Below are 15,993 nucleotides of genomic sequence, written 5' to 3' on the forward strand. Positions count from 1 at the left end.
GTGACCCTTGATCTGCACTGAGCAATGATCTCCCCAAATTTCTCATTACTAAGCTCAGCAGAAACAATGCCAGATGAACAGCAGAAAATACTATCGTAGCAGACACAATTAGTCTCTTATCCTGCCATTGCAGGGTACAATCTAGGTCAGGAACCCTGACCTCAACACATACTCACATGCAGTCAAATACACACATTCATCCAAAACACTGCAAATGAGTTTCAGAACTGGCCAGCTGTAGAGTATGCATTGTGAATATTGTATTGATGGGACTTGTGACCAGGGAATTGTCCTCATGCCAAATGTGCTAGTGTGAATTCCCTCTCCATTTAAGAGATGTACAGATTATCTGAAAGCTATTTCTGCTCAACATTCCCACTGCAGAAGCTCACTGGCTGATACATAGCTATTTTCCCACTGCTGATGAAGACAACAATGAATAAATAAATGAGAAAAAAACTCTGCCTACTGTGAGGGCAGGCTATTCTTTTGTGACAGTGCTTGATAAGGCTTTTGTAAGAGCTTCAGAGGGTCTAACAGGCAGCTAACTCTTCATTTAGCCAGCACGTTCCATTCACTAAAGCATTTAATTAGGAAAGTAATGACTTGATTGGTCCAGCAGAACTTTGAACATTATCCAACAAATTCACAGTAGTAAAAAAGGCTTAGCCTGGACCTGTAAATAATTAGAAAGATGGAGTCCTGTTTTGTCTAACATGTAATAGTGGCTCCTAAATCAGATGTTTATTTTTTGTTCCTGAGAATGTGCTGCCCACAAGAATTCTGAAAGTAGAGTTTAACCAGTAAGCCTGATTTCATGATAATGTGCATTTAGGTACCTTTGAGTTACTGACTTGAGCACTAAGATGATTTTGTTCTTTTTTATTTCCTAAGATTTATTTTGCAGCCAGAAGACTTGGGATGCCCAGTGCAGAGCTGGATCCCAAACTGCTCCAAAAGCTGGAGAACCAGCACGTGTTATATCTATTCGTATCATATTCATATCTGTATCTTCAAATGCCGAGGAAGCATAAATCTGGGAATTGGTGTTTCTAAGAATTGTCGCCTATTGTTATGAGGAAAATGCAAATCAGGAAACAGGGTCAACTTTCTTTGAACAGGGAGGTGTTGGGGCTGGTGTTTTTTCAGTGCAGAGCTGTTCTTTTAGGTACCATAATTCAGTAAATATCTCAGAGGGGAGTAATAATGAATTCAAAGGGTTTTATGCACAAAAAGGTGATTTTATGTACAAAAGCCAAAGACAAAATAAATGTGAACATGGTACACTATCAAACAAATGCTTGATCCCATACAGACTGGGATCCTGAGGCTGTCTGAGTCACACTAAGCTTGATTTGTGTACATCTAGGAAAGTAATTTGAAACAGGCTGGCTGAAGGGAAGCAAATAAACCAGACTCTTGGTCCTTGAAGGTGATGTGTGAAACATTAGGCTGAGAAAGCAACCTGCAGCATTTTTGTTCAGGAGCAAGCCCTAAGAAAAAGGTGACATGTGCAGCCTGCATTACTGGGGAAGAAAAATACGAGAAAAGAATTACAAATTTTGAGGAGTAAATGATCTTGAAGGAAATGCAAAGACTAATCAACTTTGGAAAAGTAAATTGTGAGTACCCAGAAATGAGGGACTTGGATTGCAAGGCCCTGCCAGTTCCATTTGCTCAGTCCAGAATGAGTTCTCAACTCCCTGCTCCAGAGAATTGCATTACCTTTGAGTAGGGCAAATAACAGCTAACCCTTTAGATTATTATCACTACTACCACACCAACTGATTCCGAGTTTGTGAGCTAACACACTGTTTCCACTCTTTCAGTTCAATAGCAGAGTGGGTGTATGGAAATGTCATCATTTTGGCAATCAATCAATTTATTAAAGTCTCCGCTGAAAGGCCAAACAGATTCTGTTATGCTGAATGAATAGCAGCTCCAGCCAAGCCTCGAAATGAGATGGGAAACTGCTCCTGCTGCAGGCTTAAGAGAACCCTTTTTTTTCCTTTCTGAAAGCAGCTAGGGTGTGGTTTAGTTCCTTGCCTTTTTTACCAACTGTGGATTTATATAAGAAGATGAGACTTGAGACTTGAAAATGAGCATTTAGAAACTGTTTTCTTGAGAAAGTTGGGGATGGGGAACAGAGAGAAATGTTTGCCTGAGTTGAGATACGCTGTTGAGGAAGCCTTTGGTCCTAACTGGCCATGAATGGGGTGTTGTACCTTAAGGGCAATTTGGTGACTCTGTGGTCACCGGTGGTTGCTTGTGACATCTGCCAGTGGGACCTGTGTCAACAGTGAGTGCACAGCAGAACACAGTTTTTTTACTGATGTGACTATTCCTAATGCTATTCAAATATGCAAAAAGGAGTAATTAGTTCATTGTAACTTTTTGTACCATGAGAGTATTGAAAAGCCTCAGTTAGGCAAAAATATCCCATAGTCTAAGGGACTTACAAGTTGTCAAGTTGGTAATGGTTTCTCTAGACTTCCAGAATAATATGTTGTGCAATACGTGAATATAAAGACCCAACAGTATTTCGGGTGGGAAAGGTAACAGTGCTGAGACTGTGGCTTTCTAGATTGAACATGACTGCAACAGAGAAACCTGCAGGTTATTTCTGAATGTCACTTCAGTAGGTAACTATCATGCAGACATCAGCCTATAGCAGTAGAGATGGGATATGCTAGGGCTATAGGCACCTGATAAAACACAGAAATGAACCCTCTGATCTTGTTCCCATAAAGATTTTTGATCTCTTCTAAACTAAGGAGTGCCTGAACTAACAGTCAAGTGTGAAAACAGACTGGCTGTTCCTCTCTTCTCCCTCAGTCTCTAACACAGGTGCCATTCATGCATTCTCACTACTTAGAAAGCCAACTCGTAGAAAAAATTAAATCTTATTTGAGAAACTTGCTTGTGACTGCTGAAAAAAGCCTCCAGTAGCCCCTGAAGGAGTGTATGCATTTGGTGATGGGGCAAGAAGAATACTTTTCCACTGTGGAAGAAAATCATTAATCAAAATTGTGCACTCAAAGTCTTATCCTAAAATTGATACAGATCTTTCTGAACTTTCTAACTTGAGACAATGGGAACAGGACAGGGAAAGTGAAGAGTTCGTGGTTACAGTGATCCTAACATTTCAGAACCTATAAGTGGCTTAACTTTGCAAATCAATGCATTTATTCAAGGGGTTACTTTAGGCCCATCTCTTCTTTTAGTTTGAAATTTTAACTCCTCTTTTGTTGCTCTAACTTTCATAATTAAGGAAATAATGAGCATATGCAAACATTCATAAGATCTCTCTACTCCCGTGGGATGGGCAGGCAGGGAAACAAAATCCCAGCAAAATAGAATTCAGTGGAATATTCCGTGACAGGACTGAAACATATCTAAAAAACAAACAAGTGCTTCCGATTCAAATTGTTGACTGACAGAAAAAGAAGAACTTGCCCAGCTATAGGAGTGCTATTACTGGTATCTTTTCCCTGATAAAGTAACCAGCTGGTCCAAACCTAATGATTAACTATGATTAAAACAGAGCCAGTTTCTGTCATGCCTTAAAACCTTAATTCCAGGACTGGCAGGCCAAGCTCCAGAGGTAATGTTACTTATTTTCTGTAATAAACATTTCTGCTTAGAAAGCATCTGAGTTCCCTAACAGGAGAGCAGGGAGTAGTTACATTTTTGAGTCAAGCCAGGAAAACTCTGTTTTCGTTCCCTCATATCTTTGAGCCAACTCTGGAGCACAGCAGCAGATAAAATTAGCAATCAAGCAGAGTTTTTCCCTAACTAACCTATGAGCTGTAATTTTTATGGGGATTCTTTTTATTAGGGATTACCAACAATTTGGAGTCTGTCCAGCTGGAGGGGAGCAGCATGCACTTGCATCCATAAGGGTTTCTAAACTTAAAAAAAATTTAGCAAAGATGTCATGTTAAAGTTGCCAGCTTGGAAAAGAGAGTAAAAATGACATTTCCTGTTCCTTCCAAATGATTTCTACAGGCAGAAAATGGGATATTGTGAAAATTCATAAATTACTCCTTTATACACATATCCTCAGAGCCAATTTCACCACAGAGGGATTTACCAGAGGAAGGAGAAAAGGACAGAGTAAGTCCTGAAGGAACTGGGAAAGTCCTGAAGCATCCCTTTCCTGGCCCAGCAATAGCATAGGCAAGGCAGCCTGACAGTAACATGATGCTATAGCAGCCATGAGAGCGTGCAGCCATTCATGCTGTGACTAAAGGCACTGAAGTGCATTGCAAAATTTGGATCTATATGTTGAAGATTTTTCAGGCCATGTTAGTAAGCCACTTTTATCTCCTAGAGGTATATGGAAAATGCTAGGATATAATGCAAAGGAGAGGGCTTTTCTAGACACCTCCACTAAATACAGTGCACCGTACATGCACTGTAGTTCAGCCCTGCATTTACATGCTGTCCATAATGTACCAAAGTACAAATCTATGTGGAAATGGAAATTTAATCAGATGCATCTAATGAAGATGCAGAGTGGCTAATACCCTCTGTGCATGGTAGTTTCCTGTGTGTATATTTCTCTTCTATTTTGATTTAGAAGCTGTCAGAGGCTTTTTTCTTTTTTTTTGCATGGTGATACTTTTGGAAATCTTAATTTCAGTAAGGAGTTCTGTGGGTATTCTGAATGTTCAGGAGCCCTGTAGTCCACAGGTGAAGAAACCACCCTGGCTGCCCCAGGAGACAACAGATAACTACAACTGTGTCTCACTAGTGTCAAATAATGTGTTTGGCCATGCAGAAATCAGAGGAAATCCAGGATAGATGAGGCAAATGGCTAGACAGGTTATCACTAATTTATCAAAATATTGGTAGACTCTGGCTAAGCAGCTAAGTCACTTAAAGTGTTTCGTTCCCATCTGACCAGCTTGGCAGTTTCTGATTTGTTGAAATGCAATTGTCTGCAAGGTGTTTCTCACATTTAATGCTGCTCTCCTGCCTTTGCTGCCCAAGCCTGGGAAGGCTTTTAAGGTCTGGCAGCTTGCTTGAAAGGCACAATGAACAGGCAGCAATACGATGCTGACCTCATTACTTTTCTCTCCGTCCGAGTTCCTGTCCACTGCTAGGGTTTTGGACATCCCCACACATTCCCCTTCTCAGGGAATTTCTTTCCAAGCAGCAGCGGGTATGCTTTATGTGATGACTCTTATTCCCTACTGTCTTGCAACTAATACCCAAGAAAGATGTTGAGAGCATGTCTACCTAAGCTGTGTACCAGGGACGGCTCCAGGGAAGCAGTGGCAGCTCTGTTAAAGGGATACAAAGTCTTCTGGGACAAAGCCACCAGTGGGTGTATACCATGCAAGAAGGTCTCTATCAGGCACAAGGGATTCTTTGTGTGTGTTCTCTCGTGAGTTTCTGACACCAGAGTCTGTATTTTGCCCATGGCAACTACCTCATCACAGTGTGGATATTCAGGCCATGCTGGATCTTACTGATACTGCATTATCAGAGAAAAGAAGCTTAAAAGGAAGCATTCAAAAGGAATCTGTTCAAACCAAATCCCCATGCTTCGTAGCTCTGCTCCTGTCTGTCTCTCTCTGAAGATAGAGTGTTCACCCCTGTTTATCACCATCTCCTTCCCTGCAGTAGACTTAATTGGCATTTTACCCCAGTCTCAGAGCCCCAGCAAGCACTGTTGGCTGACAATTTTCCCTGTGAATGACAAATGCTAGATTTGAGGATCTGTAGCAAGAGCAATTAGTGGCAGACATATTCCTTCGCAATGGTTCACAGTAAGCCATGCCTCCTCAAATTCACCTCAGTCCCTTGAATGCTTTATGTCTTCTAAATTGCAGCTAAGTAAAAGGGCAATTAGGTTTGAGTGATTAAATTGATTTACTTACCATACGTAACAGCTGGAGCATCTCTACATATCTGGGGAAAGAGACAAACTTTTATTAATTGCCATCAAAACCTTTCATTAATTGCCATCCTGGGCTGCATCAAAAGAAGCGTGGCCAGCAGGTTGAGGGAGGTGATTTTGCCTCTCTACTCTGCTCTGGTGTGACTCCACCTGCAGTGCTGCGTCCAGCTCTGGAGCCCTCAGCACAGGAAAGACATGGGCCTGTTGGAGAGGGTCCAGAGGAGGCCACAAAAGTGCTCAGAGGGATGGAACACCTCTCCTATGAGGATAGGCTGAGAGAGTTGGGATTGTTCAGCCTGGACAAGAGAAGGCTCCAGGGAGACCTCACTGCAGCTTTTCAGTACTTAAAGGAAGATGGGGACAGACTTTTTAGCAGGGCCTATTGTGGTAGGACAAGGGGTAATGGTTTTAAACTAAAAGAGGGTAGATTTCGACTAGATATAAGGAAGGTGTTTTTCACAATGAGGGTGCTGAAACCCTGGCCCAGGTTGCCCAGAGAGGTGGCGGATGCCCCATCCTGGAAACATTCCAGGTCAGGTTGGACAGGGCTCTGAGCAACCTGATCTAGTTGAAGATGTCCCTGCTCATTGCAGGGGGGGCTTGCACTAGACGACCTTAAAAGATCTCTTCCAACCCAAAGATTCTATGATTCTACAATCAAACTAATGCTGAAGGGTGGATTGTGTAGCTTCAGTTTTAGGAGAGCAACAGATAGGTTGCAACAATGAACTCACGCTTTTTCTGAAGACATCAGCTCCTGGGCAATGAGGTAAGCTCTGGACTGGCCTTCTTTCTGTCAACATCAGAAAACAGATACAATTAAAAGATGTTTTATTCCAAGAAGTAAAGCAGTGTTACAGAGCACTTTGAACTGACATATTCCTTCAGTAAAAATAGTGACCAGGCTCTTATTCTTTGTTATTCAGTGTCTGGCATCCTGGAGTCCTCTCCATGATAGTGTGTTTCCGCAATTCAAATACAAGAAATATAGTACAATACAAAAGCTGCTAAGGCAGATGTCAAGTTTGGAAAATGTGTTTTTACTGAAGAAGGAGAGAAATTCTCTGTTGATTTTTACAGGTCCAAAATTTGTCAGAGAAGCAGAAAGTGCTTAGCTTTGAATAGGCTAGCTTCATGGCTCTTGAGGCTCATACCATGTATGTAGTACTCTTAATTAATTACAAGGAAAAGGGAGTTCTTTACCAAAATGGTCATATTCCAAACTGTTCTGACTGCTGTGAGACCTGTGGAAGAAAATGGGACAAAGGGCTTTATTGCAGGCTAAACAAAATGTCTAAGCTACATGGCCATAAATAAGTACTCCATCAGACCACATTGTCTGAAATCTCAGTGGCTTCTACTTAACTGGCAGGCATCTCAGAAGACAGAGAAAACTGTGAAAGAAGCCAAGTGTATGACTCTAAGCTGCAAGTGGCTAATTTGCTTCTATTTCATGACTCCTATGGTAAGAAATGACCGAAACATGGAAATACTTACTGAAAGTAATCCACTGGTAAAAGTTTGACGTATTTAGCAGTGGTGATGTAGGGAACTAAAACAGTAGTCTAGTAGTAGCAAAGAAAAGCAGCCCTCGGTAACCTAAAGTGAACTCGGGGCAGATGACTTCAGCAGCAAGACTTCACAACATTGTTTGCCAAACCAGGTATGCTGGAAACCCATTGCTTACAGATCCTGCTTCTGAAAGCCTACTCAGGAGAGACTGGGACTTGCTGAGACATAATGCAGCACCTTAGTATAACAGTCAGGTGGGAAGTTTATGGCTGTATTTCCACTACAAATTATGCATAAGGGGATTGCTAGGGGTCGGGAACATGAAGCTTAATTGTGACCTCTCATAAAAATTATTGATAGGACCCCAAACCCAAATTCAGCTTCCCACGAATGCTGACTTCCCAAATCACACTTGATATATCAGATACACAATCAGGATTAAATAGCAGATCTGAACAGTAAAAAATGTCTAAGCCAGCTCAAGCTAAATGCATTATAGACTTTTTACTCTCTGTCCCTCCTCCTCATTAGCATTCCCTTGGGATGCAGGTGTTCTGGCATACAACAGAAGTATCTGAGTTGCTCAAAGTCCCATTCCATCATCACAGTGAACCATCTCCCATCTTTTGTAGCTATAGAGGGAACAAATTCTGGATTTCAGGATTTTTTCACCTCTCAAAGTTTCTGTTCATTCTGCTTTCAGTAAGATGCAAACAGTGCAGGAAAGACTAAAACATTCCCCAAAGTGCTGGAAGCTGTGGCTACTTGGAGTGTAAAAAACCCAGTAGCAAGGTGAACTGAATCATAATCAAAGTAATTTCACTTACCAACATCTGTAAATTAGAAGAGGAATATGTGATGGAACGGAAGTTATATTTTTAAGATTCTTCTGGTTTTAATAACTTTAGATATTCATTGCAAAAGCAAGAAATTCAAGCACTGACAAGTGAATTCACCACTGCCTATTTCAGAGGAACCAAGGGCCAGTCAAAGCATGTTGCAACTAGATGTCATACTGGAACAAAGGAAAGGCTTCTCTTTCTATTTCTTTTCCCTTGCTGCTCTGTGAATTTTTACCCTGGGAGTGCTGGACCCCAAGGAAGATTATGATCAATAGTGAATACAGGTGAAAAGTCCTTGAACCCTGATGATGATGGCTTAAATGAATGAGGCTTCGCGTATAGAAAATTAACAGTGTCACAGTGATCTTTTTTTCATCTTTAGTTTATTTCTGTGTACTTTTACTGGGAGGCAACTGAAGATTGCAAGAGCCAAAGGAAATATATAAAGTGAACTATTCATCAGCCTCAGATGTCTAATCCATCTCTCCTTTAGCACCAGGAGTCTGAGGATATGCCCCTTAGTGCTTTGTTCCTTTTAGCTGATGGGTGACAAAGAGCATGCTTTGAATCACTTACTTTTGGAAAACTACACTACAGTTTAATAGCGTGCACTAGAAAGTTCTTACATTTTTTCCTTTGTTTCATTTTCCTGCTGGGAACAAATACTTGATTGCCCCTTTCCCCCTGGTCCCACTTTGTGAACACCTCTTAATGATGTGCCTCTTCTGGTTGTCCCAACTGCTGTAGGAACACACTAGAGGCACTGAGTTTTCTATTGTCTCGCATTGTCTTTACACAGGCATAGCAGAGCAAATGATGAAAGGGGGTGTGTTTCTTTCTGGGTCACCTGGCCCAGTGCTGGCTGTCCTCAGTGGACAAGCCTGGCTCTGCAGTGCCAAGATGATAGAGTGCATTTCCCCAGCAGACCAGGCCCACTTTCCCTTTGCATACACACATTGTTGCACTCGGTAATTCCTCTTATGATTAATATGTCTTAGCTAAGAGACAAAACACAGGGACCCCAGTGTCACATGGCCTGTCTAGGGTGAGTTTGAGACAGTGTCTCTAGGCGTTGCCTGGCTTGTGTTATTTAATTGCTGTTTGTTTAACCAGGAAATGAACTTGGAGATTGACGACAGTGTCCGGAGACAGACTTCTGGGAATAGGGGATAGAGGGGGTGCAGGTCTCTCAAGCATCAAGTTTCTGAAACAAAGTCCAAGTGATTATTATAGCACTGCCAAGCTGCCACCTGTTTAGTAATCTTTACTCCCTGCAGTCAGACCTGTGCCCAGCCCTGCAGTATGGTTCCTTCCTGGTTCCCCCTTCAGAAGCTGCACTCCAGGCCCCGTTGCATGCCCCTGCTTAGCAGATGGAGGCCATGCAGCCATGTGGGGACCCTTGGCTTTTTGCTTCACTGAGTCTTCTTGTCTCATAGTCTCATTACCTCATCCTCAACAAAACCAAATGCTTAACAAAATGCTTGCAATATACAATATAAAATTGCAATATGTAACTGAAATACCTTCCCATTCTCTCCACTCTGAAAAATATGCTGGTGCCAGGAAGGTCACAAACATGAAAGCACTTTAACCAGGTTAGGAGCTTGTACAGTTGCTACAGCTCAAGTGATCAGCATAACTTGTGAAGCAAAGGTGATACTGTGCAATCATCTCTCCATTAGCTAACAAACTAAGCCCTACAGCCCTCCTCCAAGTTTACTGATGGAAAACTAAGACCTAGAGATGACTTGTGACTTGCTCAGAGTTTCTCCATCTCCAACAGCCACTGTTTCCTCACACTGCCACCAGAAAGCTTTTGTTTAGAACAATAAAGGCCTAAAAGCCTGCAGCTCTTTACAGAGCACTGGTGTGAGCACAGATGAAGTTAAGTACTAGTCTTCAGTAGTTCAAACTGAGAAGCTTTAGGTTTCATGTCCCTTTTGTGCCTTCTGATAGAACAAACATTTGGCCTGAGAAGGGCCAAGTAGATTCCCTTCTCTGTGTGGTAGTGATCCCATTAATGTAGGGATGACATCTCCACACTGAGTCATTTATATGCTCTGGCTTTGTTCTGAGCAATGCCAAGGCATCTGACATGGGCCCTAACAGGTCCTGCTTTGATTAAATGGTACTCTAGTGACAGTGCCAGTCACTCCCCTCTGAGCTCCCGTACCTGCTCTCAGTTGTGCTGGTGCAGTTGTTTGCAGATCTTGATCAGAACCAAACTGGCCTCCTGATCCAGCTTAAAAAATTGGGCTGAGGGTGAATCTGCCTCCATGGGCCTAGAATGGATTTGTATAGCCTAAAGAGCAGCACAAGTAGATCACAGAACAGCTCACTAATACTGAAGCATTAGTACTGTGCAAGCCATTCATCTGGAGTACTTGGGGAGCAACCCTTTGCATTTCAAAAGCAGGGTACCTAGTCAGGACACAGAAGCAGCAGCTCCATTCTTGTGTGTGCCGCTAGCTTGCCATGGACAAACTGCATCTCTTCATGCATTTTCCTATGTGTGTGTCTTATTTCACAGACTCCTCAGGGTAGGTGCATTGTAGCTGGATGGTATCCAGCACAAGAGTGCTACTGTCACAATCAGAGGCTGACAGCAGTTGCAAGCTTCAGCCTCTGAGCTGAGTGACTTCATAATGCCCCTTTTGTAATTATTATGAACTATGTAGCAGTTCACAGTGATGTCACAGTGGTGCCAACAGTAAACTGAGGCATTACAAGAACAAGTGACTTTTTCAGGCTGGCTCTGTGAATCAATGAGAGAGAAGGAAAAGCAGTCCACATCTCCTGTCTCCCAGGCCCCTTCCTTGAAGAGCTAGATTGCAGCTCTCCTGGGGAATCTGTGTAATTCTATAAATCAAGAGCTGTCCCTTGAAAGGCGTCTGAATTAGGTGCTTCTGCAAGGCACACAAATCTGTCATTCCCAACTCCAGCACATGTTTCAGTTTTGTGTGTGTGTGCATGTGTGTGTGTGTTTTAATATGTGAAGGTTAAAGGTTTGCAAAAGACAATGATTAATGGAGTCTGGAAACCAAGCCCACTGAGTGGAATGGATAAGGAGGAGCAAAGGCAGTGTTATATACAGCTGCCATGAGACACTAGCTGGCCCGCTTGTTGTGAGACCTTTTATGGCTAACCCTATTTTTGTGGGGTACAGGTCCCCTCCATCTGCCACACTGGGCTGCTGCCCTCCTTTTCGTGCACTGCCTTTTATTTTGATGCCTGGGAGAAGGATGAACATCTTACCTCCAGTGCTGCCTTCTCACAAGTACAGTATTAGGTATCATTTCTGTATAAAGTTCTGTGTCATGCCCTGCCCACCAGCACACTACCATATCATGGTAATAAGCACCCCTCCCATCTGTCTAGGATTTAATATATCGAACCCAAAGTCCTAAATGACTAGCCAGAATGCTTTGTGTTTTCATTGATATAAAATCCAGCCACATCTGGTCTGAGTTCCCTTTCTTTTATACCATTTTGCTCTGGTTACATGCTATTTATCTCGCTACAGACTTTCATATTTTGCCACCAGGGTAAGATCACATCTCTCTATGCTGGCTGTATACAGTTCCTGGTAACATATTGCTGGTTTTAGACTAAACTTGACAGTGTTTGCATACAGATTGTTTTACTTCTAGGTTTCCCATACTGTTAGCTGGTAGTTAGATCTGCATTCTGGATGAAAGAAATGTCTTTATGTTCCAGATAAGACTTTATTACTTGTCCTAGGATTTTTATTAATTTATTTCCCGGGTGCTTTGTAGACTATAATTCTTACAGGTATTCACCCAGATTAGTTGCATTCTTTTCTTATTATTCTTCTGAGATTCTCTTCAGTTCTTCAGATCAGACTCCCTCCTGTGTTTACAGACAGGCTCAAGAGAGAGTTTTTAATTGTTCCTTAGTGGCTTAATGTAGGGTTTGCTATATGTCATTCCTAACTATAACAGAGTTCTTAAAATAGCTGATGTTGCTACAGTATTCCTAGCACCCTGTTTACCCAGCCACTGCTTTCTCCTTCCAAAGGCACCCCATAAAGGAAAACTCAGCCTCTTACCACTGTGGTGCAAACTGTGCAGTTGATCACAGTCTAAATGCCTCTCATTGACTATTAGGGTTATTTTTAAGCCTGTTACTTCGTTTGATCAGCATACCTTTAGCATGTGTGTGACACAGTCTGGATCAAGCAGCGTGATGGAAATAGCTCTTGAAGCCCAGTCCAAGGCAACACATTAGTGTTGTTACAGGACCGTCTGCATGGCTCTCTGCAAGATGCTGGAAAAATGTATTCTTAAATTGGCGGATGCATTCCTGTCCCTTACCCATCCCCACAAAACCTAAAACCTGTGCTTCATCTGCGGGTATTTCTTCAGAAAATTTTCACACCACCATGGGGCCTCTGCTGCATCTCCCTGCTGTGGCTTGTCCTACAGGTGTTTGCCCTTCCCCAAGCCTAACTTACTTCCCCAAGTAGAGCTATTAATGTAGCGGTAGGAAGGCAGATGCATTCCTGATACTATCATCTCAGTGAATCTATTGAAAGGCTTGATGTTTCCACAGTGAACCTAAAGGCTAGCACCTAGCTTTCTGCCTTGCCTGCACATTTGATCTCTAATCTACATCAGATGTTTTTTCCACTTCTCTGGATCCAGCATAAAAATCAGTCCTCCCTGCTGTGTTGTCCTTATCTTCAGCCAGATGGAGGGTTAGGTGTGGTGAAAGAATTGTCTTGGGGCTCCCCTCAGTTTCATAACAATTGGAGGTTGTAGGAGGTTAGTGACAAAAGGGATCAACTGGCCAGAAGATCCAGTCTTAAAAAGTACCCACAAGAGAGGAACTGTCTGAAGACTCTTGGTTGAAGACTGTGACAATAAAGTGAGAGGCACAAGCTTTGGAGGGGTAGCTGATGATCCAGCACATGCAGCATCTTCCTCAAACTACCAAGGCAATTCAAAAACTCGGATCATACCCAGCAATAGGTGAAATCTACCAGCATGTGTTGATTTTAGTCCATTTCAAACCATGGAAGTGAGCTTCTCAAAAGTAGACTTTCAAGATTATATTGTCTGTGTTTCTGATCTTCTTTTTAAAACTGGAAATTCTGAGACTAAGAATAGCTGAGAAAATTCTAAGAAATTCTGAGACTAAGAATAGAATATATAAGAATATAATTTTGTAGACTGCTACAAAAACTAAGTTCTGCCAAAGGGAACTCAGTTTGAAGTTGGTATCTAGTCAAATGTGAACTACTAAACTAGTTTCCCCTTCAATTCCTTTCATGCTTGTTAGCAGCGTGGATCTAAGATGGATTTACTTGGTTTTAGCAGTAAAAAACAATCACAAAGCTCCCGTTTGAATACAGCTCAATGATGGGAGGAAAATTCTGGGGTTCTACATACTGAACTTGGAGCATTTGTCTAGTAAGTGAAGGTTCAGAGGTAGGAGATAAAGTCCTTACTTTATTTGACACAAGTTTTGTGTTCCTAACTGGAATCCCCAATTCCAATTTTTTTTCCTGTAGGAAGCTCAGATGCCATCATATAACCTTGAGAACCCGGTACAGAAAAGCCATGTGCCACCTTCTGATAAATTGGGAGTGATTAATTAAATGAACAAATATAAAAGACACATGAATGAGAGATGGCCCAGGAGCTCTTCTAAATTAGCTTAGCAGGAGGAAAAAAAAAGAGTGAATCTCCATCAGTAGTGTAAGTAAGGGCATCGCTTTTTATAATATAATCGAGTAGAATCACAAAGGTTAAGGAAACCTACAGCATTCCCTACCTTTGAATTCTCTGGGTTGTTATCATAAGCCAGTGGACTGAAGAGAAGGAAATAAAGTGCTTATTTAACCAGAAAGAATGAATTTTCACTGTTAGTCTTATACAGAGAATCAAAACCAAAAGGTTGCTTCTGATGACAAATGCTCAGCTTCTCACGGTCTGAGGTACTCCCAGTGGAATACAGGCAAAAATTTGAAACCCACCTCCTGTGTTACAGTTTTATACCTGCCCCACTCCAAATAGGTTTTTAGTAATAAAATCCCTGTAACACAATAGAGATGAAATCGCCTCTTTGTTTGCTCTTTAAAATAATGCTGGTAATGTAAAAAATACCTCAGAATGTATTATTGGCTATGATTCAAACTGTTTACAGAACAGGAGTTCCAGCAGGCCCTAAATATTTCTCCACACTCATGTGCATCTGGTCCCCAGGAGAGCAGAGATTCAAAGGAGACGAGCTGTTGAAACAATACCAGCAGATATGTGTACAAAGCTAATTTTTAAAATTATATTTACTTATAAAAATGAGCCTTAAAAAATAAACATCAGAGGAAAAAATTCTGCTGCAAACTGGAAGTCTTGTGTTCTCCAGCAAGCAGGCTAGGAGAAAGCGGGTGAGGAAAGATAAAGCGGACTGCTTGCATTTTGGTACAGGAATTCATTCATGACAGTGAAAGGCAGCAGGTAGAATCCAGCTCAATGCAAAAGTAAATCATATATCTGAACACAGGGAGGAGATTTTATCACCTAGGCTGTTCCATGCCTTTATTTAAACTAAGTTTCCCTGAGGAGGAGGAAGATAGAAATCAAACCAACAAACTATAGAAGATTCTTTTTTTGTGTGTGCGTATGTGTTTTTTAAAATCCAAATTCAGCTCTTAGTAGGCCAGCCCCAAACAACTTTTTAACAAGATTAGCTCATTTTTAAATCCATGGTGCTATTTTTGGCATCCAGACCAACATGTCTCTGCCAGTTCTCCCCAAGTGACTGTGCTTCTGAACTCTTCCATGTTGTACAGCCACTCTGTGTTGTCCTGAGGATTTTGCTCCAAGGGATACTCACTTCATCGAGGAGCTGGACAAGTTCTTCGCGCTTTGTCATTAGAGACAGGTTTTGACAGGGCAGCTAATGTTCCCTTGGCACCCAGAAGATTTGCATGAGAAGACAATAAAAGGAGGTGGGAGCAGTGGGGTAGGAAAAACAGTCCTCTGTCAGTCCTCTGTAAAGACACCAGTGCTTTCTGAGATAAGAGCTGTGGACAGATGGAATTTATCCCGTTCACACTTAATTACAGTGAACTGGAAGCCTTTGTCTCTGACAGAGAATCTGCAGCATGGGCTGCATGAGACCTTGGAAGATTCCCGTATCACTATTACTTTGTGACTGGCATGGGTGAAAGAGAACAGTTAAATATATTGCATCCTTCATGTCAGAACCCTGCACTGACTGTTTTCCCTAGGAAATTGGGTCTTCCCTGGCCATCTTTTGATTATTGCTTCACACAGCCTGCAGCAGTGCTGCTGTGGCGGTTACAGAGCGGCAAGAGACTCCGGAATGCTAGATGGCCTCTGACTGCACAGATCAGGTCTCCTTTAACAGACTGGGTCCTGAGGACAGCTGAGACACACAGGATTTGACAGGATGGTTCCCAGGACCCCCTTAGTCTGTCCAAAGTGATGTCTGCCCTTGTTAGGCTACAAGAACCAAGACATTGAAAGGTGTTTCATCTCTAGATCTTTTCTTGGCTCCACATACAAGCACAGGCCCCTGACTAAGCAAATAGCTTGTCCAGGGATGAAATTACTGCTGCTCCAACCTCTTTTTAGAGTCTGTGGCTAGAGCCACAGATTACAGAGTGTAGATTACAGAGTGGCTAATCTTCCTACAGCCAGAATTATAACAGGTAAACCAGATTATGTCTACTTTCGTGGCCAT

General features: G+C 42.1%; 1 protein-coding gene across 1 annotated transcript in view; it reads right to left on the reverse strand.

Annotated features, from left to right (window-relative positions):
- FGD5 (FYVE, RhoGEF and PH domain containing 5) overlaps positions 1 to 15,993 on the reverse strand; it is a 102,621-nt gene that overhangs the window by 50,831 nt on the left and 35,797 nt on the right. Inside the window, exons 4-5 of the mRNA XM_010288060.1 lie at positions 6,643 to 6,701; positions 5,889 to 5,919 (exon numbers count right to left, since the gene is read on the reverse strand). Of these exons, the coding sequence (XP_010286362.1) occupies positions 5,889 to 5,919; positions 6,643 to 6,701 (90 nt within the window). The remainder of the gene's footprint in view (positions 1 to 5,888; positions 5,920 to 6,642; positions 6,702 to 15,993) is intronic.

This window comes from Phaethon lepturus, unplaced genomic scaffold (assembly GCF_000687285.1).
Source record: "Phaethon lepturus isolate BGI_N335 unplaced genomic scaffold, ASM68728v1 scaffold15320, whole genome shotgun sequence".
Lineage (NCBI taxonomy): Eukaryota > Metazoa > Chordata > Aves > Phaethontiformes > Phaethontidae > Phaethon > Phaethon lepturus.